The sequence below is a fragment of the Myxocyprinus asiaticus genome, chromosome 5 (assembly GCF_019703515.2).
Source record: "Myxocyprinus asiaticus isolate MX2 ecotype Aquarium Trade chromosome 5, UBuf_Myxa_2, whole genome shotgun sequence".
NCBI classification, from domain to species: domain Eukaryota; kingdom Metazoa; phylum Chordata; class Actinopteri; order Cypriniformes; family Catostomidae; genus Myxocyprinus; species Myxocyprinus asiaticus.
In genome coordinates this window covers 41,537,365-41,560,778 of record NC_059348.1, presented here as the reverse complement: position 1 = coordinate 41,560,778, position 23,414 = coordinate 41,537,365, and the positions used below count along the sequence as shown (strand labels likewise).

The 23,414-nt window shown below is 41.5% G+C and overlaps 1 protein-coding gene across 3 annotated transcripts in view; it reads right to left on the bottom strand.

Moving 5' to 3' along the window:
* LOC127441417 (capping protein, Arp2/3 and myosin-I linker protein 3-like) overlaps positions 1-23,414 on the bottom strand; it is a 99,395-nt gene that overhangs the window by 42,162 nt on the left and 33,819 nt on the right. For 2 of the 3 annotated variants that reach the window (XM_051698815.1, XM_051698813.1), the window contains exons 7-15: positions 21,388-21,458; positions 21,162-21,235; positions 18,995-19,070; positions 18,142-18,230; positions 17,871-17,965; positions 10,907-10,993; positions 8,592-8,701; positions 7,794-7,871; positions 7,474-7,550 (exon numbers count right to left, since the gene is read on the bottom strand). In XM_051698815.1, the coding sequence (XP_051554775.1) occupies positions 7,474-7,550; positions 7,794-7,871; positions 8,592-8,701; positions 10,907-10,993; positions 17,871-17,965; positions 18,142-18,230; positions 18,995-19,070; positions 21,162-21,235; positions 21,388-21,458 (757 nt within the window). The remainder of the gene's footprint in view (positions 1-7,473; positions 7,551-7,793; positions 7,872-8,591; positions 8,702-10,906; positions 10,994-17,870; positions 17,966-18,141; positions 18,231-18,994; positions 19,071-21,161; positions 21,236-21,387; positions 21,459-23,414) is intronic. The other variant, XM_051698816.1, reaches the window with a different exon arrangement.

The following is a 23,414-nucleotide window of genomic DNA, read 5'->3' as shown; positions in this document are numbered from 1 at the left end:
GCGGTTTCAATAGTCAATGACTCTTGTGCACTAGCTCCACAAAATAGGGAGGAATGCCCCCTCTCGGATGGATATTTTTCCACAGAGAAAATAGGATGCATTTGACCAAAATTACATTATCTATAGAAAGCTGACTAGCACACTGCAGCATCTCAGCTTTAGAGTCGTGGCTAACTCATGTAATCGCACACGCTCCATCTCTCTCTCTCTGAGTGCATGCCGGGAGCGAGTGGGCGGAGTGTTGTGAGTGTGAGCGTGAGTTGAAACTCTGTGAGTGATTATTTTTCTCTGTTTCTCTTTCTGTGCTTATAGTCATATAGTTAATTTCTTGGTTTGTAATTTTGGTTTGGGCCGTGTGCTACCTGTTTTATTTGGGGTAGCATAACGGCCCCAGGTGTGCGGTGTTTCAGTAGTCTCACGCAGCGCCATGGAGTGAAGGTGGCGTCTGCGGTGAGTGTGGAGGAGTGTTGCCTGGCTGCAGGCGAGGTTATGGGGCATGAATGTATCATGTCTGCCTCCAGAATGAATAATGTTGCTGTCATCTTTCTCAACACTGTTGAAAAAGCAAATGAGTTGGTTGAGCATGGAATAGCCTTTGACAATCTCTTTACTCCTGTTCTTCCAATTTCCATGCCATCAAAGAAAGTCACCTTATATAATGTCCCACCGTTCATAAGCGATGAAACACTAGTGAAAACTCTTTCTCGCTATGGCAAACTGGTCTCACCCATCAAAAAGATTGGCAGTGAATCCCCACTGCTAAAACTGTTGTTGTTTCTTTTAGATGATTCGTATATATTATTATTAAAGATGATGATGAATTAGATCTGGCTTTGCATTTTCGCGTTGATGAGTTTATGTCATTTTTGTAACAACCGACAAAATGAAGTGTTTTGGTTGTGGGAAAGCAGGTCATTTAGTCCACACTTGTCCTGGTAAAAGAAAGAAAACCAAAACAACTCATCGGTTGATAGTGATGAAGTTGATGACGAAAGTCATACAAATGTAAATACAGCCGAGTCATCTGAAGCTGGACCTTCAAAGAAAGTTGCCTTATTTAATGTCCCGCCGTTCATAAGCAATGAAACACTAGTGAAAACTCTTTCTCGCTATGGTAAACTGGTCTCACCCATCAAAAAGATACCGATTGGCAGCGAATCCCCACTGCTAAAACATGTTGTTTATTTTAGGTGATTCATTTACACGATCACAAAAGATGATGATGAATAAGATCTGGCTTTGCATTTTTGCATTGATGAGTTTGATTATGTCATTATTGTAACAACTGACAAAATGATGTGTTTTGGTTGAGGGAAAGCATTGTTTTGTTACAAGAGACACACAGTGACTTAAGGAATGCTATTAATTGGGCAAGGGAAATGGATGGCATTTCTGTTTTAAGTCACAACTTCACTTAGTGGGGAGTTGCCATTCTGTTTGCTAAAAGTTTTAGCCCATGTTCTTACCAGGTTGAAGAAGTCATAAAAAGCAGATTTCTGAAATTTTGTTTTTGTTCATATCTGTGTGTATATTCCAACATCAGCAGTTGAAAGAATGCTGTTTTTAGATACACTCAGAATACTTATTTTTTGGTGGTGATTTTAATTGCACAGAATCGAGTTTGGATAGGAATCACATTGAACTTCATTTGTCTTCTCACAAACATCTTGCCCAGCTCATTAAGACACATGAGCTAAGTGATGTCTGGAGGCAATTCAAAGGGAGACAAAGCAATATATTTGGGTTCATGTTCATGATAGTGTGATTTCTCTAGCAGGACTAGATAGGTTTTATGTTTTTAAACACCATTGTAGTATTATAAGAAGATGTTTTATTACCCCATCGAGCCTTTAAGATCATAGCATAGTGCAGTGTTCTGTCCTTTTAAGTTCCATTAAGCCGAAGAGTGCTTATTGGCATTTTAATTTAGAACCATAAAGACATCTTTTAAATCACTACAACAGTGTTGGGATTTTAGAAAGGCTCAAATAAAGTAATTTTGTCAACAATATACTCCAAACGCTACTAAAGAGTTTACCTGGTCTATGAACGCCTTGGAGACTGATATTATAAAATTGCAGAAGTTGGCTACGTCTACTGGAGATCACGGTTACATGGAGTTCTTTCTAAATAAAAAGACTCAGTTGGCTGACCTATTGGGGTTTAAAACATAGGGGGCTCTGGTCTGGTCACGGTTTCATTACATGGATCAGATGGATGCACCGTACAGATTTTTCTTTAATCTGGAGAAGAAGAAAAAAATGGACAGAATAGGGTCATCCATGCTTTGCACTCTGAGTCTGGAGTGCAACTAGTAGATCCAACAGACATTTGTAGGAGAGCAGTTTGTTTTTACGAGAATTTATACAAAAGTGAACTTGGATCAGAGTACAGGGTTGAAAGTGACTTCTTTGACAAATTACACCAGGTGTCGGAGGAAGCCAATGTGAAAATCTCAGGTGTTTTGAGTATAGGAGAATTGTAAAAGGCCCTCCAAGGCATGGATTCTAGAAAGGCACCGGGGATCGATGGCCTTCCAGTTGACCTTTACAAGTCTTTCTGGTTCAGAGGTAGGAGAGGATTTGCTGCAGGAACTGAATGGCAGCTTGGCTGGAGGGCGGCTGCCACTGAGTTGCCATAGAACAGTTCTTACTCTCTTGCCTAAAAACGTTTACCTTACAGACATTAAGACTTGGTGCCCTGTTTCACTCCTCTGCAGTGACTACAAACTGCTCTCAGCAAATAGGCTGGCTGGAGTGCTGGACCACGTCATCCATCCTGACCAGACCCTATGTCTGCCTGACAGGTACATTTTTGATATTTCCCTGTTTTGGGAGGTTTTAGATGACTCCAAGCTGTTAAATTTAGATTCTGGTTTAATTTCGTTATATCAAGAAAAAGCTTTCGACCGTGTTGAGCATCCATACTTATGGAGAGTTTTAGTGGCTTAGTGTAGATCAGGTAAGGGTCCTCTATAAAGAGGTGTTAAGCAGGAGTGTTATTTGTCTAGAAATATGTATATATATATATATGTATATATATATATATATATATATATATTTAGAATAATTGTATAGTCATCAAAACTATGGAATAACATAAATGGAACTATGGGAATTATGTTGTGACTAAACAAAATCCAAAATAAATCAAAACTGTGTTATATTTAAGCATCTTCAAAGTAGTCACCCTTTGCTTAGAATTTGCAGACATGTACTCTTGACATTTTCTCAACCAACTTCTTGAGGTATCACCCTGGGATGCTTTTTAAACACTATTGAAGGAGTTCCCATCTATGGTGGGCACTTTTTGGCTGCTTTTCTTTATTATTTATAATTTTTATTTGTTTTACAAAATTTTAGTTTTATACTGAAATATAATAATAAGGTGGCACAATTATATTTTTGTCTACAAAACTAATTTCAAACATTTTACGCCTTCAGATCAAAAGATTTTTAAGATCATGAGAAAAATTTCAGTCAAGTGTTTCAAAAGTTTTGACCGGTAGTGTAGTAGTTTTGCAAAGTAAGCAAAGTGATGTACAGACTTCATTAGAATTACTTGAAGTTTTCAAGGTTTTATCTTCTGCAAAGGTAAATTAGAATAAAAGTCAAACACTGCTGCTAGGAAAGTGGACAGATGGGAAACCAAAACTTGCTGATGGTTTATTTTGGGAAAAGTAGGTTTTAAATATTTAGGAGTGTTTTTGGGTGAAGAGATGACTGCACGGAGAAATTGGAAAGGAGCTGTTGAAAAAGTCAAAGGTCGCCTGGAAAAATGGAAGTGGTTAATTCCAAAAATGTCATATAGAGGGCGCACACTAATTGTAAATAATTTAGTTGCATCTTCTCTATGGCACAGGCTTGCCTGTGTAGACCCTCTACCACACCTGCTGGCAAAAATTCAGGCTGGACTTTTTCTGGGATAAATTACACTGTGTCCCACAGAGTGTTCTGTATCTGCCTAAAGAAGAGGGCGGCCATGGACTGATACATCTGCAGAGCAGAATGGCAGCTTTTAATTGGCAGTTTGTGCAAAGACATCTGGATGGATAATCCGATCTTAATTGGTTGCGTTGCATGTGTCATATTACGCAGCCTTGGGGGACTGGGATTAGACGAATCACTATCAATATAAATTGAATCAATACGAATCAATATAAAATTTGCTTAGTTACTCAGTAGCTAGTGAAATGGCAGTCTGCTCTTAAAACAAGAGAGATAACACTGTTGGTGGAGTACTGTGCTGGAGCATATACCACAGATCCTGAGGATCCTTTTACTTGTTTGTTCCTTTCACTGAACTTAGAAGGGAATACAGGGATATTTTTAGAAGCTGTGAAATCTTTATGTTTAGATTTCTTCTCAGTTACAGGCAAATCTTTGTATAGGCTTTGTGTTATGGTTTTTAACAAAAAGGTGTTAAACAAAAAAGTTGATAAACCATGGCGTGTTGTTTTTAATCTGAATAACAACGTGAAACCTGAGTGGATGGCTCTATATAAACCACTGTTGACCAAGAGAGCAGGTGATTTGCAGTGGATAATTCTTCATGGTGCTGTCGCTGTTAATGCCTTTATTTCTGTTTTAAATCCTGAGGTTGGTCCTGAATGTCCATTTTGTTTTAAAAGAGAAACTGTTTTTCATACATTTATGCATTGTATTAGATTGGAAGTTTTATGTTTGGTTTTAAGAAGTCATTTTAAGAGTTTTATTGAAACCTTTTCTTTGGAGACTTTTATCTTGGGTTTTAAATATGTGCAGAAAAAATGATTTGTATGTCAGTTGTTGAACTTTGTTTTGGGTCAGGCAAAAATGGCCATTTATAAAAATAAATATAGAAAAATAAAGTTGAACAAAAGTCAGGCTAGAATGTCACCATGTTATTTTCAAATCTGGTGCAGTCAAGAGTGATGATCGATTTTTATGTAATGTGACTGCTATTGTTACTGTTTTTTTATTTTTTGTGATGTACTAAAAGTTTGTTTAAAATTCTCTCTCTCTCTCTCTCTCTCTCTCTCTCTCTCTCTCTCTTGGAGTAGGGAATGGTGAAGGTAGTGGTGGGGGAAGAAAGTCTCTACTGTTTGTTTGTTTTCTACTTAATTCTCCTTTTTTTCAAACTCTGCTTTTCACATTTTTCAAAACTGTATTATTGTGGAAATTTGTGTATTGTGGATTTTATTCTCAAGAGATTAGTGTTTAGTCTCATTTGGTGGGTGTGAGAATGGCATCACTCCTCGGTGAGCGTGTGCCACTTGCAATCCACTATGGAGTTAGGTACGTGCCAGAGCAAGGCGTCACAGTGGAAGATGTGTTGTTAGCTGTTGGAGAACAAATTGGCTGTGAAGATATAAAATCTGCATCAAGAATGAACAAAGCCATTGTTGTGAAGAATCCTTTGTTAATCGACTGATTGAGAGTGGAGTGACGATCAAAGGAACACATTACCAAATTCAACCGCTCGCTACTCTTACTACTAAAGTAACCATTTCAAACGTACCGCCTTTCATTCCTAACGAGGACATCGAATGCAAACTTTCTCCAATAATTTGTTAAAAACAGCCCAAGCCATGATACATGATACTTGGTCACATCATTTGGTTTGAACTAGCAACAGCAGATTCTGATCTGTCGCATAAGAAAGTAGTTCCATGCACAAATGCGTTTTTTGTGACTTTCCTAATTTTTTATTTTATTTTATTTGGTCATTGAACTGTTGTAATATAAGCAATATCGCAAGCGTGCTATATGGCCCAACATCAGCACTGCTGTGATTATCTACAGCACGTGGCCGCCGAATCACAGCAGTGCTGATGTTGGGCCATATCACACTCTTGCTCGTAAAAAGTAAAAAGGTAAAAAGTATTTTCTCAGTTGTTTAAAAGCATTTACTGAAGCATTATTGTTAGATACGATGCATTACTACAGATTTTATGCAGTTGGGTTTTGACTGAGAAGCAGATCTGTAATTAAAATTTTACACAAATGCACAAAGAAGTCCTAAAAATGAGATTCAATTTCTTTTCAATCATAATTTCCCATTTTTTTCTTTTGATTTTGGGGTGTAATGTGGCCAGTATATGTTATCGTAAGATTCCCTCGTACAGTGTCTCTGTGTTTGGATGTGTTCTGTTTGTTAGCTTCTAAACGAGTGTGGGAGTCTGGGTGGGTGTTCATAAGAGGATGAAATTAGCACTGGGAGAGAGAGAGTGTGTGAGTGTTTAAAAGAAGAAACTGAGAAGAGTTCAATATAGAGTCACCTAATCATTTTCAAAAACTCATCCCTTTGCAAATTCAAACCCAATTAAAAACAAACGAATTTGCAGAAGGAGCAAAACATGCAGCAACTTCAGAACTTGAACAATAAGACCTGCTAAAATTAGCCTCATTTTTCAGAGAGTTTCTCATAATGCTGTTAACATGCTGAAAGGGGAGATGGAATTGTAGTGCGGTTCCAGAGGGATTCAAGCAGGAAGATGGATCATTGTGTGTCCATATCTCCTCAGCCTACAGCAAACACACACACACATGCACACACACAAACATCTGATTTCATCAAACGTTGCTAGCTGAACTACCATCTGTGAAACATACTGGCCTGTTCACTCATGTCCCATTTTAACTCATAACCGCAGACTTGGAATGTATCCATACAAGCACTTTTCCTTGCAGGGAAATCCACCTACAACCAGCTTACGATGGTAGCTTATTTAAGATGGACATTTATGTTGTCTAGCAGGTCCACGCTGGTCTAAATTAGTGGTTCTCAGCTGGTGGGTTGTGACACAAAAATGGGTTGCAGGTCTGTTCTGATGAAGGTAAAAAACAGCCAGGAAAAACAATACTGAATGCAACTAATACAATGCAAATAACTATAGAATCCATTGTGTATATTTAGGATAGGAAAGTAAATATCAACTTATCAACTTATAAAATGGAGGAGAAAGCACTTTTCATATCCTTTGGTGTTGATGTCAAAGGCTGTGTGTATAAACAAACTTGAAAGTCACTTGGTAATATGGTTAATTCTTATACAATATGGATATAATATATGGATAATACTATAATCAAACTTCTGTTAAATAGTGTTAATAATTGTGTATATTTTTGGGCCTGTGCAGTTCAAAATGAATACATTTCAAAATTTTGACAATGTTGCTGGGTTGCCACTTGATGTCCAGTGAAACATCTGGGTCATGAAACAAAACCAGTTAAAAAAACTACTAGTTAAAACCAGCTGACCTGTTAGACCAGCATGTTTAAGCTGGTTAGAGCTGGTAGACCAACTTGGACAAAGTTACCATGTTCTAAAAACCATCTTGAGCTGGTATGACCTGGTATTTCCAGCAGGATTTCACAGTACATTCTACTGTCAAACTCGTAGGTTGAGCAGAAGGTTTTACCCACCTGTGAGACTGGCTCAAATGTGACAGAATATCATGTGCTTGTGCCAGTGGGAGGCAGTTAAACTCACCTATGAGAGAAAGAGTTTTTGGAGAGGTTCAAGTAGGAGAGATCGGCACAGCAGCCCCGCAGCAGAGCTCCAAATAACTGAGAGGAAATGTAATGGGAGGCAAAAGTTGGAGAGAGACAGCGAGGGAGAGTGGCAGCAAAAGAGTGGTGAACATTAGTATAATTCTGCAATTCATGACCTTTAAATGTGAGAGAAAAATCAATGAGAAATCAGAGATCAATTGTTGTTTCGCATTGCGGGTACAGTGACACAAATCAAAGTGAGTAAAAAGGAGTTTGGCAATAACAAATTCAAAAGCATAAGACGTACTGTCAACTCACCGAGTCTACGGCACAATCAGTGCCTGACAGGTCCAAATGCACTAGGCAGTTCGGCTGTGCCAAGAAGAGGTACAGATTCTAAAAAGGGGGAAGAGAATTGAGGCTCTTAATAGGATTGTGTATGTGTGTGTTAGTGTTCCTGACTCTGTAGGTGTGAGTGTGAGTTATTTTGAGCATCTGTGTGTTTGTGCAGGTGTGTGAGGGCAGGTTTTTTGAGTGTATGCACCAAAGATGTCACTAAAATGATAGCAAAAACCAGAAAAAAATAACTGGACATTGTGAAGACCTACCTTATAGTCCCAAAGACTAATGGCTTCATGAAGGAACTAAATACTGTCTTATTTTGCATGTAAAAATGCCTAAAATGTAGGTGGGTGGATGGATGGATGGATGGATGGATGGATGGTATATAGTCTGTCCCTATATTTGTCTAAGGTGCCTCTGTCAGTATACTGTAAGACCATGAGATTTTTTGCCTATTTTACATTACAGCAATTTCATGACCCTGCTCACTGCAAAGCCACAGTATACAGTTGTCTTTTAATTATAATAAATTGCAGAAATACTACTGTAAAATATACTATGAAAGTCATGCAACTAGTAGCCAGGAATTTACTGTAAACTCACACAAATTTTTTTACAGTGTACAAAAGCTTAACATGTCTGAAGCATATCGACTAGCCTCTATACAATGACTCCAAATACTGTGCAGTAATCATAACTTGCTTATTTTTAGAACAAAAGAAGTCAAAAGAGATTTAAAAACAAGCACGTGTGCATGTGTGCTGTGGCTCTAACCGTTGCGTCCTCTCCAGACAGAATCCCTGGGTTCTTACTCAGGTTCAGATGCAGAAGTGAGTTGGAGTAGTCGTCACTGGAACACAGAGCCTGAGACAGAGATGTGACACCTGGGAAGAAAGACAGGGAGAGGATGAATGATACAGCTAAACAGAGTACCAGCAAACCATAACAACACACACAACACTCGATAATAAGCTCCCTAAGCAGAGTGGATTCTCATCCTGTTACTAAATACAAGAAGAAAATGCAAGTGATTGCCTTTTATACATTGAGACAAAAAGACAGCTCTGCTAACTCTGTTTGGTGGCAGCTTGCCAGTGAAATCAGCCAGTACATTTCCTCACCAGGGAATAAAAAAAACACACTGTTCTGCTCTCTCTAAAAGGAAAATTTTTCTCATTAAAATGTTAACCACTGCAACCTTTCATGATCCAGTAGGTCTTGGTTCTTCCTTTAATGATTGCACTATTTCAGATTTAAATTAGCAAATTCTGTTTTTTTAGGCTGATCTGATTTCTTTTCAGTGTTCACAATAAGCACGGTACCCACAAGAGTTTACGCTGTATCAGAGAATGCTGCGAATCCATTGATTTGAGGGATGATGTCACAAGAATGTAGAGGAAAAACGCAAAAGTAACGCTCCATCACTGCGACAAACAGATGCGGAAATTTTCACTTTGCTGCAACACACTCTGATGTAGGCATCCATTGACCAATGAGAAAGTTATACTTTTCAATAAGGCTCTATATGCTAATAATAGTTATAAAGCATTAAGTATCATTAATTAACAATGAACAATATTTCTTTTACAACAGTTAATCGTTATTATCCTGGTTATGTTAATTTACAAATACACTATTGTTCATAGTTAGTTCATGTTAGTTCATAATGCGTTAACTAATGTTTGCAACTTTTAATGTTAAAAATGTATTAATTTATGCAGATCCTGAAATGAAACATTTCAATGTGAAATTAAACATTTTGTAGGTGTGTTTCTCTGATGGCACAAGTTCCTGTAACTTCTATATTCAATGTCAAAACTTTTACAATAAGGTTGTCAAAATTAGATTACAAATAAGGATTAATGAGGGTGATGCACTGAGTGACGGTTGATTCATTGCGTATGTTGGAAGGCTATTCATCTTTCCAATGGGTTAAAACGGTATATTGATTGAAAGAGAAAACCAGAGAGTTCGCAGACCCTGGAAGCAGCCAAGATTGAAGGTAATTGAGTCTGGGCTTTCAAAGAGGAGACAGACTTTGGTCTTCACTCAGGTCTGCAATCAGGTGTAACTAATCCATTGGAAATCTTAGTCATTTAAAGGAGAAAAAGTAGCAGATTCTATATCAGTGGAATGGAAAACGTTATTTTATGGCCTGAAAAGTTACAGAGAGATTTTGTAAGAGGTTGAGCTATGTCTGCAGTGACTTGAGTGTGGTAGAAGTCTGCTATCTGCTATCTATAAACATTGGATTTCCAGCTGTGTTTAAGTGAGCTTATCGTGCATAACTTGGGTTTGAGTGCGTGATGAAAAAAAGAGAAAAAAGATTATTATCAATATTTTATGTTTTACTTTTAACATGCCCATATGAGCACATATGCTCCATCTTTGAATCAAAACTATGAGAATCTTTGCATCTGGGCCTGCTCACTCAGTGGGGGAATTTGATATGATATGAATGATTTCTGGTTTTGGTTTGAGTGGGTTCAGTCTTCAAATTTGACAATGCCAGTCAAGTTGGCACACACGGGTCAACTAGTCGTGGATCGCATGCAGGGCCGTAGCTAGTGGTGTGAAAGGTGGTAATGATTCTAGGGGCCCAAAGGTCCAGGGGGCCCCACGACAAGTTCAAAACTGTATTATTTTAATAGGTAAGGGGCCCAGAGCAATATATAGTCAGGGGGCACAGAATTACTTGCTACGGCCCTAAACGCATACACTTCAATTGAGCTTGATCTACACAGTTGTACTTGTTCTACACATTGCTTGTTTATGACAATGCAAGCAGCATATATCTAGGAAAAGAGATCATCATCTCTGCATGGACATTCTCTCCACATATGCATCCTCTGACAATGCAGCGTCGGACTTGCTAGAAACAGCAAAGCCCAAAGTTGCAGCACAGCGTATGTTAAGTCATTTTAATAAACACTGACCCGCCAACTAATATACAACATTTCTGGACAAAGAGTCATTTAATAAAAATTAGTAGTCATGCAAGTCCTGGTCTATGGAGATTGTGGGGGCTGTTATGGTCTTAACCAGCAGAGGGCGCTATATTCTTGAGGACAGATTGATCCTGCACACACCCTTTGAAGAAAGCGATGTCTTGGAGAGGTTCAACAGACGCAAACCTTTACTAAGCCGACACACCTGCTGGATGAGGTTAGACACTCCTGTAGGCAAACACATACACATTGGATCAGTCACGGCTCAATTTACACTTAGCATAAAGACATGCATCCCAAGGCAAACACTGGCATCGCTGCTGTTCAGAATCATGCACACACAAATGCATACACACTTATGTGAAGAGATACGAAATGACATGTGTCAGACATAATGACACACTGAAAATCTGACCCTGACACATATAGAGGACATAAAGACAAAATTTCTAACAAATCCACACACACACACACACACACACACACACACACACACTCAAGCAAAAAGACAGTCCACACTGCACACATACAAATAGATCTTATTTGAAAGTCAGCGACAGATACAAAGCAAAGCACCAGCAGCAAATCACAGACAGGTAAAAAAAAAAAAAACACCCACACAGAGACAGAAATAGCAGTGGCACAAGCTGATAAAAAAAGTGTGATATAGACAAAGACAGGTAAAAACACTATGGGTGTGTGGGGGGGATTCACTAAGAATGAATTGCGTTTAAAGATAACATGGTTCATTTGCGTTCACTTTCTGAGTTGTTTTAACACCCAATACATGACAAACAGTTATGGTCGCAAATGCTAACAATTTTAGTGGACCAATTCCTCATCTTGCAGGCCGGTTCTGAGTGCTAGGTTGTGGAAGATGTAGCAGACTATTGGGATCTGGCAAACTTAACTGGGACTGTACAGCATCACTCCACAACTGCGATCCAGACACCTGAATCTTCTCTTTAAAATGCCAAAAATGCACTCGACTACACAAAGTGTCTGAACATATTCCTGGTAATCATTTGATGAATTACTGCAATAATGATAGGTAGTAAATTTACACAAATATAGTATCTATTTTTAATAAAATTCTGCTTACTGCCTTCTTTCGTGGGCAAAAGCACAATGTTAATTAAGTCAGGCAAACTGCGCTGAGTTTTGTAAATAAAGTGATAAAATAAGCATAATTTACATAGAATAGAGGTGAGTGTCACAGATCCACTGGGCTCTCTCTCTCCCTCTCCCTCACTCCTGGCACTGTGCTCACTCTCCCGAGTTTTAATTACCCGCACTGGCATGTCATCAGAACGCCAATCATGGACTGCATATAAACCCCGCTCACACCCTCATTCATTGTCTGTTCTCGTCAATGTTCTCACAAAGACTACGGACTCCCTAGCCCTTCTATACTTACCTGTTAAAATACTTACCTTGTTGTTTGTTTCCCATACTTGAGATTTCATCCTCTGTGTATTCCTCTAGCGGCGTGTCTGTTCCTCATATTGCAACATTTCCTACAAAGACCAAAAGACTGTTGTGAGTGTTCCGATCATCTGTTCATTGTCACATTACCCTGTTTGAAGTTTACTCACCTGCTATTCGTGCCATACCAGTGTTTGGATTACCTCACCTGTTTGTTTCACCGCTCACCTATTCCCTTTATCAATAAAACCCGTGAATGAGTCCATCCCTCTGCCTCTGAGATTTCTCTCCATGACAGAAGAACAGACCACCAATATGGACTCAGTGGGTGCTTCCCACCGATCACCACCACCAACGAGCATCATCTTAGAGGAGCTGATCAATGTGCTTCGTCGAGTCATCACACCACCTGGAGCCTCGAACGGCAGTTCCTCTTCTCCTTCCATATCCGCACATCCATCACCAGTTTCTCACCAGGTCAGTGCCATGGTTAACCCATCTCCTTATTCAGGTGCGGCGGAGGATTGCAGCAGATTCCTCTTGCAGTGTTTGCGGATGCTCGAGATGCAGTCTCAAAGGTTTGCGATGGATAGAGCCAAGATCGCTTACGTCATCTCTCTACTTTCCGGATATGCGCTGCAGTGGGCAAACACCTTGTGGCATCAGGATGGTCCAGTCACTCAGTCATTGGATGCCTTCTTCAAGCACTTCAAGGAAGTTTTTGGATTACCCACGGGTGATTCATCAGTGAGTGAACAACTGCATTGCTTTAAACAAGGAAAGAGATCAATAACTGATTATGCCCTGCAGTTCCGTACACTAGCGGCCGCGAGTGGCTGGAACAAACCGGCCCTTCTGACAACCTACAGACAGGGACTGGAACCATCCTTGCGGCTGCAGCTTGCAGCACATGATGATTCCATCGGCCTCGAAAGCTTTATCCAACTCTCCATATGAGTCTCCCAGCCGATGAAGACCTACATCAGTGAACAGACTGCCCTGCGATCCCCGCCTGCACACTGTTACCCACACCCTCCAGAATCATTTGAAGAACCTATGCAACTCGATTCCTTCAGACTGTCCCCACTCGAGCGTCAACGAAGATTACGTGAGCGGCTGTGTTTGTATTGTGAAGCCGGCGGCCATGTGATCGCTGAATGTCCTGTTCGCCCCCTACGACTTACAGTGAGTCAGACTATTACCAAGCCTATGATACATGCTCCATTGTCTACTATGGTCTCAGTGATTTGTCCACATGTCTCTCTCTCAGTCAAGGCCCTCATTGACTCTGGGGCGGCAGGCAGCTTAATCTCTGAACAACTCCGCCACCGGCTCCAACTCCCGACAATCAAATGCTCCTCCCCGATCCTTGTCCATTCAATAATCGGAAAACCTCAGGGAAAGGGAATCATCACTCATCGAACCCTGCCTGTGATGCTTCGAGTGGGTTGTACACACATCTCCTTTCTGATTCTGGAGGGCTCCACTGCCGATATCATCCTGGGGCATCCATGGTTACAACAACACTCACTGCAGCTCTCTTGGACTACCTGAGAGGTTTTTGCATGGGGTGAAGTGTGTTTTCATGGATGTTTATGACTTCACCGTCCTACTTGTCCCCACACATCCGTACCTGTGTGCCACCTCTATAGAGAGTCCTGCGAGTGAGCATCAGATAGACGTGCCCCAGGAATATCGTGCATACCATGATGTCTTCAGTCCACAACGAGCAGTCACCTTACCACTTCATTGACCATGGGACTGTGCCATTGACCTGATGCCAGGAGCACCATTGCCCAGGGGACGGATTTATCCACTCTCACTTCCAAAACAAAAGACCATGGTGGATTACATTGATGAGGTGCTTAAACAAGGTTACATCAACCCTTCCACTTCCCCTGCCGCTTGGAGCTTCTTCTTTGTGGCCAAAAAGGACAGAGGCTTATGGCCATGCATCGACTACCGTGCTCTCAATGCAGTCACCGTCAAATTCCGGTATCCCCTTACCCTGGTCCCGGCAGTGCTAGAACTCCTGAGAGGAGCCACCGTGTTCTCTAAGCTTGAGCTACGTAGTGCCTACAACCTTGTTCGTATCTGGAGGGGGAACGAGTGGAAGACGGACTTCGTGACCCCCAACTGGCCACTATGAATATCGGGTCATGCCATATGCCCTGGCCAACACCCCCTCGATATTCCAGAGTTTTATGAACAAGGTGTTCCGGGAGTATCTCCACTGATTCATCATTATCTACATCGACAACATCCTCATCTACTCCCGGAATGAGACCGACCATTGTCAACATGTAGTGTCCGTACTGGAAAAGCTTAGACAACACCAACTGTATCTGAAATTGGAAAAGTGCGAATTTCATTGACCATCAATTCAGTTCCTTGGATACATCATCAGTCCCAGAGGAGTGGAAATGGACCAGGGGAAGGTTAGTGCAGTTCACTCCTGGCCCAAACCCACCACAATAAAGGAGCTTCAGAGATTCCTAGGTTTTGAAAACTTTTACCAACGCATCATACGTAATTACAGTTTCATGTCTGCACCCTTAACATCTCTTCTCAAATCTAAGCCCAAGTCCCTGTCCTGGAACCAACCCGCCTTGGAGACTTTTCAACACCTGAAGGAAGCATTCATGACAGCTCCCATCTTAGTTCATCCTGACCCGGAGAGACCATTCATCATGGAAGTAGACACCTCCACCTCAGGTGTAGGAGCTGTACTATCCCAGTGACAGGGGGATCCTCCCAAGCTTCACCCATGTGCCTTCTTCTCACGAAAGCTAACCCCGGCGGAGCTGGCACTGGAGGAGTGGCACCACTGGCTGGAGGGATCACATCATCCGTTTCTGGTCATCACGGATCATTGCAACCTCGAGAACCTGAGAGAAGCAAAACGATTGAACCCCCGCCAGGCCCGGTGGGCCCTGTTCTTTACACGGTTTAACTTCTCTGTCTCTTATCATCCAGGGTCCAAAAACACAAAGGCGGATGCTTTATCCTGACTACACACAGTGGAACCTTCCAAGGGAACACAGGAGTCCATTCTACCTCCCGGATTAATCATCAGTCCTATCCAGTGGGCCCTGGACGGCCAAATAGAAGAGGCCACCCGAGAAGAACCAGCTCCACCGGCATGCCCTCAGGGATGCAAATACATCCCCTCATGCCTTTGGACCTCCCTTGTCACTTCCATCCACTCTTGGGCTCTGGTCATCCTGGCTACCATCAAACCCTCTCGCTTCTCCAAAATTGATACTGGTGGCCCCGTATGTCCCAAGAAGTACAGCGATACATCCAAGGCTGCCCAGAATGTGCCATCTCGAAATCTCCATGCCATCTTCCATCCGTAAGCTCCTTCCTCTGCATGTTCCTCAGTGCCCCTGGTCACACCTGGGGGTGGATTTTATAACTGACTTACCAGCATCAGATTCTTTTACCTGTGTCCTAGTCGCTGTTGACAGATTCTCCAAGGCATATCGTCTAGTTCCCACAAAGGGCCTCCCCACAGCACTGGAAACTGTGGAAGCTTTATTCCATCATGTCTTCAGGAACTACGGCATCCCAGAAGACATAGTGTCTGACCACGGTCCCCAATTCATCTCACGGCTCCTTCTTCTCCCTCCTGGGTGTGTCAGTAAGTTTAACCTCTGGATATCATCTGCAGTCTAATGGGCAGATGGAGTGGAAGATCCAAGAGACTGGCTACTTCCTGCGGACCTACTGCCATAACCACCAGGACAGCTGGAACCGTTTCCTACCCTGGGCCGAGTACGCCCAGAACTCCCTTCGTCAACCAGCCACCAGACTCACCTCGTTCCAGTGCGTACTTGGTTTCTAACCTCCCCTGTTTCCATGGTCAGGAGACCCTTCAGACGTTCCAGCTGTGAGCCACTGGTTCAAGGAGAGCGAGATAGTCTGGGACTCAGCTCATGTTCATCTCCAACGGGCAGTCCGGTGCCAGAAGAGCCAGGCCGATGCTAGGAGATCTGAGACGCCAACCTACCATCCTGGGCAGAAGGTCTGGCTCTCCACCTGGGACATCAGGCTCCGGCTGCCCTGTCAAAAGCTAAGTCCCAGAAACAATGGTCCCTTCACTATACTCCACCAAGTAAATGCAGTCACATACCGATTACAACTGCCCCCTCACTACAGAATTAACCCCACCTTCCAAGTCTCCCTCCTCAAACCTCATTATCCTTCTCTGTCTCCTTCCCCAGAGCCCGGTGCGACTGAGGAACCCCCTCAGTCTTTACTCCTAGAGTATGGTTTGGTTTATGAGGTTCGAGGCATCCAAGACTCCCGACATCGGAGAGGACATCTCGAGTACCTAGTGGACTGGAAAGGGTATGGTCCTGAGGAAAGGTCCTGTGTTACCCCAGATGACATCCTGGATCCGACCTTACTTACCACCTTTCACACGGAAAATCCCACTCGCCCAGCTCCGCGTGGATGAGGTCAGCCACGACGTCGGAGGCTCCGGCCCTCAGGAGCGGTCCCTGATGGGGGGGTACTGTCATGGATCCACCGGGCTCTCTCTCTCTCCCTCTCCCTCACTCGTTAATGTTCTCACAAAGACTACGGAACTGCACTCACTCTCCCCTGACTTTTAATTACCTGCACCGGCATGTCATCAGAACGCCAATCATGGACTGCATATAAACCCCGCTCACACTCTCATTCACTGTCTGTTCTCATCAATGTTCTCACAAAGACTACGGACTCCCTAGCCCTTCTATACTTGCCTGTTAAAATACTTACCTTGTTGTTTGTTTTCCATGCCTGAGAGTACTGCTTGTGTATTCCTCCAGCAAAGTGTCTGTACCTCTGTTTGCAACGTTTCCTACAAAGACCAAAAGACTGTTGTGAGTGTTCCGATCATCTGTTCATTGTCACATTACCCTGTTTGAAGTTTACTCACCTGCCGTTCGTGCCATACCAGTGTTTGGATTACCTCACCTGTTTGTTTCACCTCTCATCCATTCCCTTTATCAATAAAACCTGTGAATGAGTCCATCCCTCTGCCTCTGAGATTTCTCTCCATGACAGTGAGTTTGTTTTGAAAAGGGTGACAATGACTTAATTTAAAGGTGTACACCATAATTTTTGTGGTTATGTTACGTTCACACATAGAAGCGTAGATTCTGCATCACCTAAGACTAAAAGTTCTTAGTTACCAGTGCCATTGTAGAAATGCACTATTGGCTGTCAGAAATTATGATTTTTCTTTTTTCACGTTAAAACATTATATCTCTGGGAATTTTCAAGATAAAGTGAGGAATACTGTATTTGGCTGGTCATACTGTTTGATCAACACCATATGTAGAGTAAAACAGCTTTTTTGTCCAAAACTGATATGAGTTATATCATCTCACGTGAGTGTACATAATTTTAAATATTTTTTAAATACATATTTTTTTATTTTTAAGTTTAGCAATTAGCAAATAAATAAATGAATAAAAATCACTAAATGCTCACAGTGCAGCACTATTTTACATTGTGCATATAGCACCTGGTTAAACTGGATTGCAAGTGGTTGTGAATAAGGTATTTACATCAAAATACAGTTTGCAAAAGTGCCACCTTTTTTTAGTGAATCCACCTCAGAGAAAAAGGAGAGAGGAGGGAAGCAATAGGTTTTATCATAGAAAACCAGAGACTTTGATGCATGTACCTTGGTTGTCCAGTGTATTGTGGGCCAGGTTAATAGAGTGTATGACTGATGCTGGGTTTTCTGACAGGGCAGTGGCCATTTTCTGTGGGAAATCTCTAAATGACGGAAAGACAGTGAATAGGAAATTAACTACAATAAGAAGCACTGCACTCTGGGGCAGGAATCAGAAGAGAACATGAAACAGACTTTTAGATGAAAAGAAAGAGAGTAAAGTGGTCAGAGTGATGTACTGCATAACAGAAAGAGAACAACAGAGAGATTTATAACTTACGCTTTAAGGCCTGCGTTTTCCAATGTGAGCTCCTCCAAACTGCTGGATTTACTGACAGTGTGCAAAATCTGCTCCACGACCTCTGAACTCTGTGCAGAGAGACAGTGAAAGAGTGTGTGAGAGACAGAAAAAAGAAAAGCACTGGAATTGAAATCTGAAGTAAGACGCACTGTCATGACTTTAATCTCATGCACATAGACAATCTAACACCAGATATCACACAGACAACAGATCTAAGAGACATGTGGCGATATAGCCCTTACAAAACAGTAATGTGGTGGTACTATGGTTCAGTGGTACTCTGAAATATACCACGGCACAGCATGGTTACCATATTCATATAGAGTTGGGTTCAAATGTGCACATGGAAATTTTGGGATGTATTCAAAATGTAGTTTAAACTAAGAAATAGACAAAAAGAATTGGAGATTTTTTAAAATTTATAATAAATATTATTATGATGTAAAATGAATAAGACATTTAAGATAATAAAAGACTAGTCACAAGTCAAATATGAGCAAATTTGTGACATTTGTTATATAGGTCGGATTGCCTTGCTTCAATAGCACACAAGATAATCTGTGAAACATCCTCAAATCATGCTATGCTGATAATAAAAAGGTTGGTTTTTTAACTTATGATATACTAAGTCACCATGTCCAAAAAAAGCATGGTATTGCCATTGTACAATATATATATATATATATATATATATATATAAACATGGTAATACTATGTGCTGTTTTGTAAGTGAGAAAGACATCATCAAGAGTGAACCAACAGAAAAAATATACATTTCAGCAAACAGTACTAGGACACAACAAAGATGAAGTAGGGTATAAAAAATATTTACAATGCGCAAGTCTTTGCAATGAAGTTTGGTGAACCATGAGTTATAAGCCATGGCAGCCACAATCACTGCAAGGTCCCTGTAACAAAAAGAGACACAGAAGAGACTGTATCACAGAGGTACTGCAACAACCAGCGGTGTTCTCACATTTCTCATGCAATTCCTCATAAGATTGCATGATCTCCTAAGACTAAAATAGAGATGTCATTATTCAAGAAAAATGACAGATTCAGCAGTAAATGCTCCCTGAGAGGGATGCCAAGAGAGGAAGAGAAGAGGACAGTGTGGATCAATGAGAAAACTGATGCCAGGTCAGTGGATTACTCAGTGCAATGTGTCTATGAGACAGCTTTTAATCTTGGCCCTCAGCCTAAAATCTTTTTACCCAGTATACAGAACAGGCCTTACTGCACTCATTGGTGATGAGGAGAATGAAAGAAAGAAAGAAAGAAAAAAAAAGAAGACAGACAGAGGCTTTCTCCATTAGAGTATGGCTGATGGCTGTGTTCTCATTTGCGGCTTCATTATTCCTCTTTTTGGACCGTGTAGTTAGGCTAAAGGCAATTTGTACTCAGCTGCTCTCTCCTAAATGAGAGTCTCTCTACCTCTTCAGTACCTCTCAAGATGTTCTAATGGAACAAACCCTTAGAAATCAATGACATAACCTCCTCAAGACAGACGCAGGATCTGTAGACAGTAAGTGCCCATCTGTGAAATACTATGAAACAACAGCAAGATAAAGGCTTATATGTTGATGTTAATATTTTTGATCCTTGAACCACTGTGCCACCAACTACCAGCAGTATAGATGCTAAAATATTCTTCTTTTACAAATGCTTTCTGATGTTCATCTCACAAGGCAATATGAATAGAGTATGATTTAGAGTGAAATTCCTCAGATTATCTGACAAGCACAGAAGGAGATCCAGAACTCAAAGCTCTGTAACTGAAATAACAAAGCACATTTTCTTGCAAGTTCAAATTCAAAAATTTAAAGTTCAAATTTAAAATGACAAATTCCAAGTTCAAAATGCAAATTCGAATTCAAATGTGCTTTCTGTCACTCATCTGGTAGAGCAATGCAAAAGTCATGGTTTCACATACATACTGATAAAATATGTTCTCTGAATGCTCTGTAAATTACTTCGGATTAAAGAGTCTACTAAAACGCATAAATGTAAAAATGTACACAAGATCTACATGCAGCCATACACCTATAAGAGTTTCATCAAGTGAGACTGCTGAAAAAATATATATATATATTTTTTTGCAGATAAGTGAAATTGCCCTTGAGCAAAGTGCTCAACGAACCATATCATTCCTCAGAGTCAGAGTATAAATATTAAGTGTATTTCCTTTTTTATGAGTTAAAAGGCAGCTAGTTGAGAGTTGTGTGGCTAAAACATGCAGAGCTGATATAGATTTCCACAGGTCATGTATATGTACCAGCTTATCAGTAATCCTGTTTCAACAGGAAGAGAGTCGTGAACTAAACATCAAACTCAAACATCAGCAGAAAATGCACAATCAGATCTGGGATCAGTGAGAGCAAGGGACAACTTGACACCGATTGGCCGGATGTAAAAGGACGTGAGTGTGAGACCCATCAGGCAGGAAGTCAGTAGGTATGCAACAGGAAGGAGCCGAAATGTATCATTACCGTGCCAATTCAGCACATGTTGAAAGCACACATCAGACTGCCTGTCAATTATTCAAATCCCTGTCAATATGAAGCTATTAACGAAGCATAGAGGCTTGACTAGATTAATCCTTTATAAATGAAGAAGCCATTAAACTACTGATCTGTGTGATGTAGAGATGTCAATGAGAGTGAAGGATAATTAGAGGTACTCCCTCTTTGCAGAAAAAGAACAAGAACATTAAGATGACCCTGCTAAAAAGACCACCATAGCTGGTTACCAACATGTTTCTTTGGATGTTGTTCTCTCAAGTATGGGATGGTGGTGTACTGGTGACCCCACCGAGATATTTTACTAGGCTAACCAGAAAAACTTCCATGGTCAACCAGCTTCATCACCTGAGTATTGCTGGTGAAGAACATGGCTATGCAGGTCCACCAGTAAGACCAGAACCAAACCAACATAAACAAAATAAATGCTGGTCTAAGCTGGATTTTTTTCAGAAGGGGAGAGGTGTGTGTTCTGGCTACCCGCTTTCCAGGTGACTGAAGTCCAGGAGGTTAAACTCTCTATTGTCCTGTGAATGATAGATTGTGTCCACATCCTGAGAGAAAGAGTGAAATAGATAGAGAAAGAAAGAGAGATGCAGAAAGGGGAAGACAATATATTTAGAGTGCAGTAATGGTAGACACATCAAGAAGAAACACGCTCTTCGAGGCGTTAAAGTTATTTATGTGGTCAATAGGAAGTTCATACCCACTGCACTTCCTCTTTACAAGTGATGCCATTGTAGTCACACAGAGCTGCATAGGTCTCAGAAAAACCCCCTGAAAGAGAATGAGAGCTTCTCTCATTTTCATACAAGTACAGAAAAATCAGGCAACTTCTTCATCAAAATGAAACAGATCTACCCAACATTTGACAATATGCCTAATAATAATTTTTTTAAAAATGGCCCAACCTACACTTAAAATGAAGGTTCTTCAATCTCTTCGTTGTAAAGGGTTTCTGAGCTAAAGGAATATTCCAGGGTCAATACAAGTTAAGCTCAATCGACATTTGTGGCATAATGTTGATCACCACGAAAATTAATTTAGACTCGTCCTTCCTTTCTTTAAGAAAATCAGAAATCAATGTTACAGTGAGGCACTTACAATGGAAGTGAGTATGGCTGCTGCGTTGCGAGCTCCGACACAACATAGTAATATTTTGTTTGTTTTGTTCACAATTCTTATGTTTTTTGTCTCGGATGTTGTCTGCCTTATTGTCTACGACAGACAAACACTTTTGGACATTGGTTCAGCAATCTCACACCATAAACCGGACATCACATTCCTCAATGCCGACCCGCTGTTTACAAACACGCAAGCGGAGCCCTTTGTCTGGGCAGCACGGCCGCGGAAACGCAGGAGGAAAAGGGGAAACAGAGCCGGCGTTCTCATCAGAGTAAGACGCCGCGCAAATCGACCCCCCGCTACCCACTATTCTACTGGCAAATGTTCAGTCTCTGGATAACAAGCTCTGCGAGCTGAAAGCGCGGATCTCTTTCCAACGAGATACAAGGGACTGCTGCATTATCTGCCTAACAGAAACTTGGATGTCTGTGGAGATTCCAGACTCAGCCATTGAACCCGCGGGGTTCTCCGTGCACCGAGCGGACAGAGCGAAAGACCTCTCAGGTAAAAGCAGGGGAGGTGGTGTATGTTTTATGATCAACAAATCCTGGTGTGATCAGAGGAACATACATTCTATCAAGTCTTTCTGCTCTCCTGATCTGGAATTTCTTATGCTTCTGTGTCGACCATTCTGGCTACCGAGGGAATTCACAGCGGTCATTATCACTGCTGTGTACATCCCCCACAAGCCGACACAGACCGGGCACTCAAGGAACTGTATGGGATTATAAGTGAGCAGGAAACCGCGCACCCTGAGGCTGTATTCATTGTGACCAGTGACTTTAATAAAGCCAGTTTAAAATCAGTCGCACCAAAATATCACCAGCACATTAGTTTCAACACACGAGGGGACCAGGTTTTGGACCATTGCTACTCTCCGTTCCGGGATGGCTACAAATCCCTCCCCCGCCCACCATTTGGCAAATTGGACCACTCTTCCGTTCTCCTTCTGCCAGCTTACAGGCAGAAATTGAAACAGGAAGCACCCACCCTCAGAACGATCCAGTGCTGGTCGGACCAATCAGATTCTACGCTACAAGATTGTTTTGATCACACGGACTGGGAGATGTTCCGGTCCGCCTCTGATGACGACATCAAGCTTTACGCTGATAGCGTAATGTGTTTCATCAGAACGTGCGTAGAGGATGTCGTTCCGACCAGAACTGTACGACTCTATCTGAATCAGAAACCTCGGATCAATAGCGATGTTCGCAAGGCACTTAATGTGCGGACCTCCGCTTTTAATTCCGGGAACGTGGAGGAGCATAAACAAGCCAGTTATGCCCTCCGAAAAACTATCAGAACCGCAAAACGCCAGTACAGGAGTAAGACTGAAGGACAGTTTAACACCACCAACTCTAGAAGCATGTGGCAGGGAATTAACATCATCACAGACTTTAAAGGGAATAAAAACTCCGCCATGAACACTGCTGCCTCTCTACCGGATGAGCTAAATACTTTTTATGCTCGTTTCGAGGGAAATAACACCGCCCTCGCGGAGAGAGCTCTCGCGGCTGAAGCTACAGAGGTTAGTTCACTCTCCGTCTCTGTAGCGGATGTAACCCGATCCTTCTGACGGGTGAATATCCGTAAAGCCGCTGGCCAAGA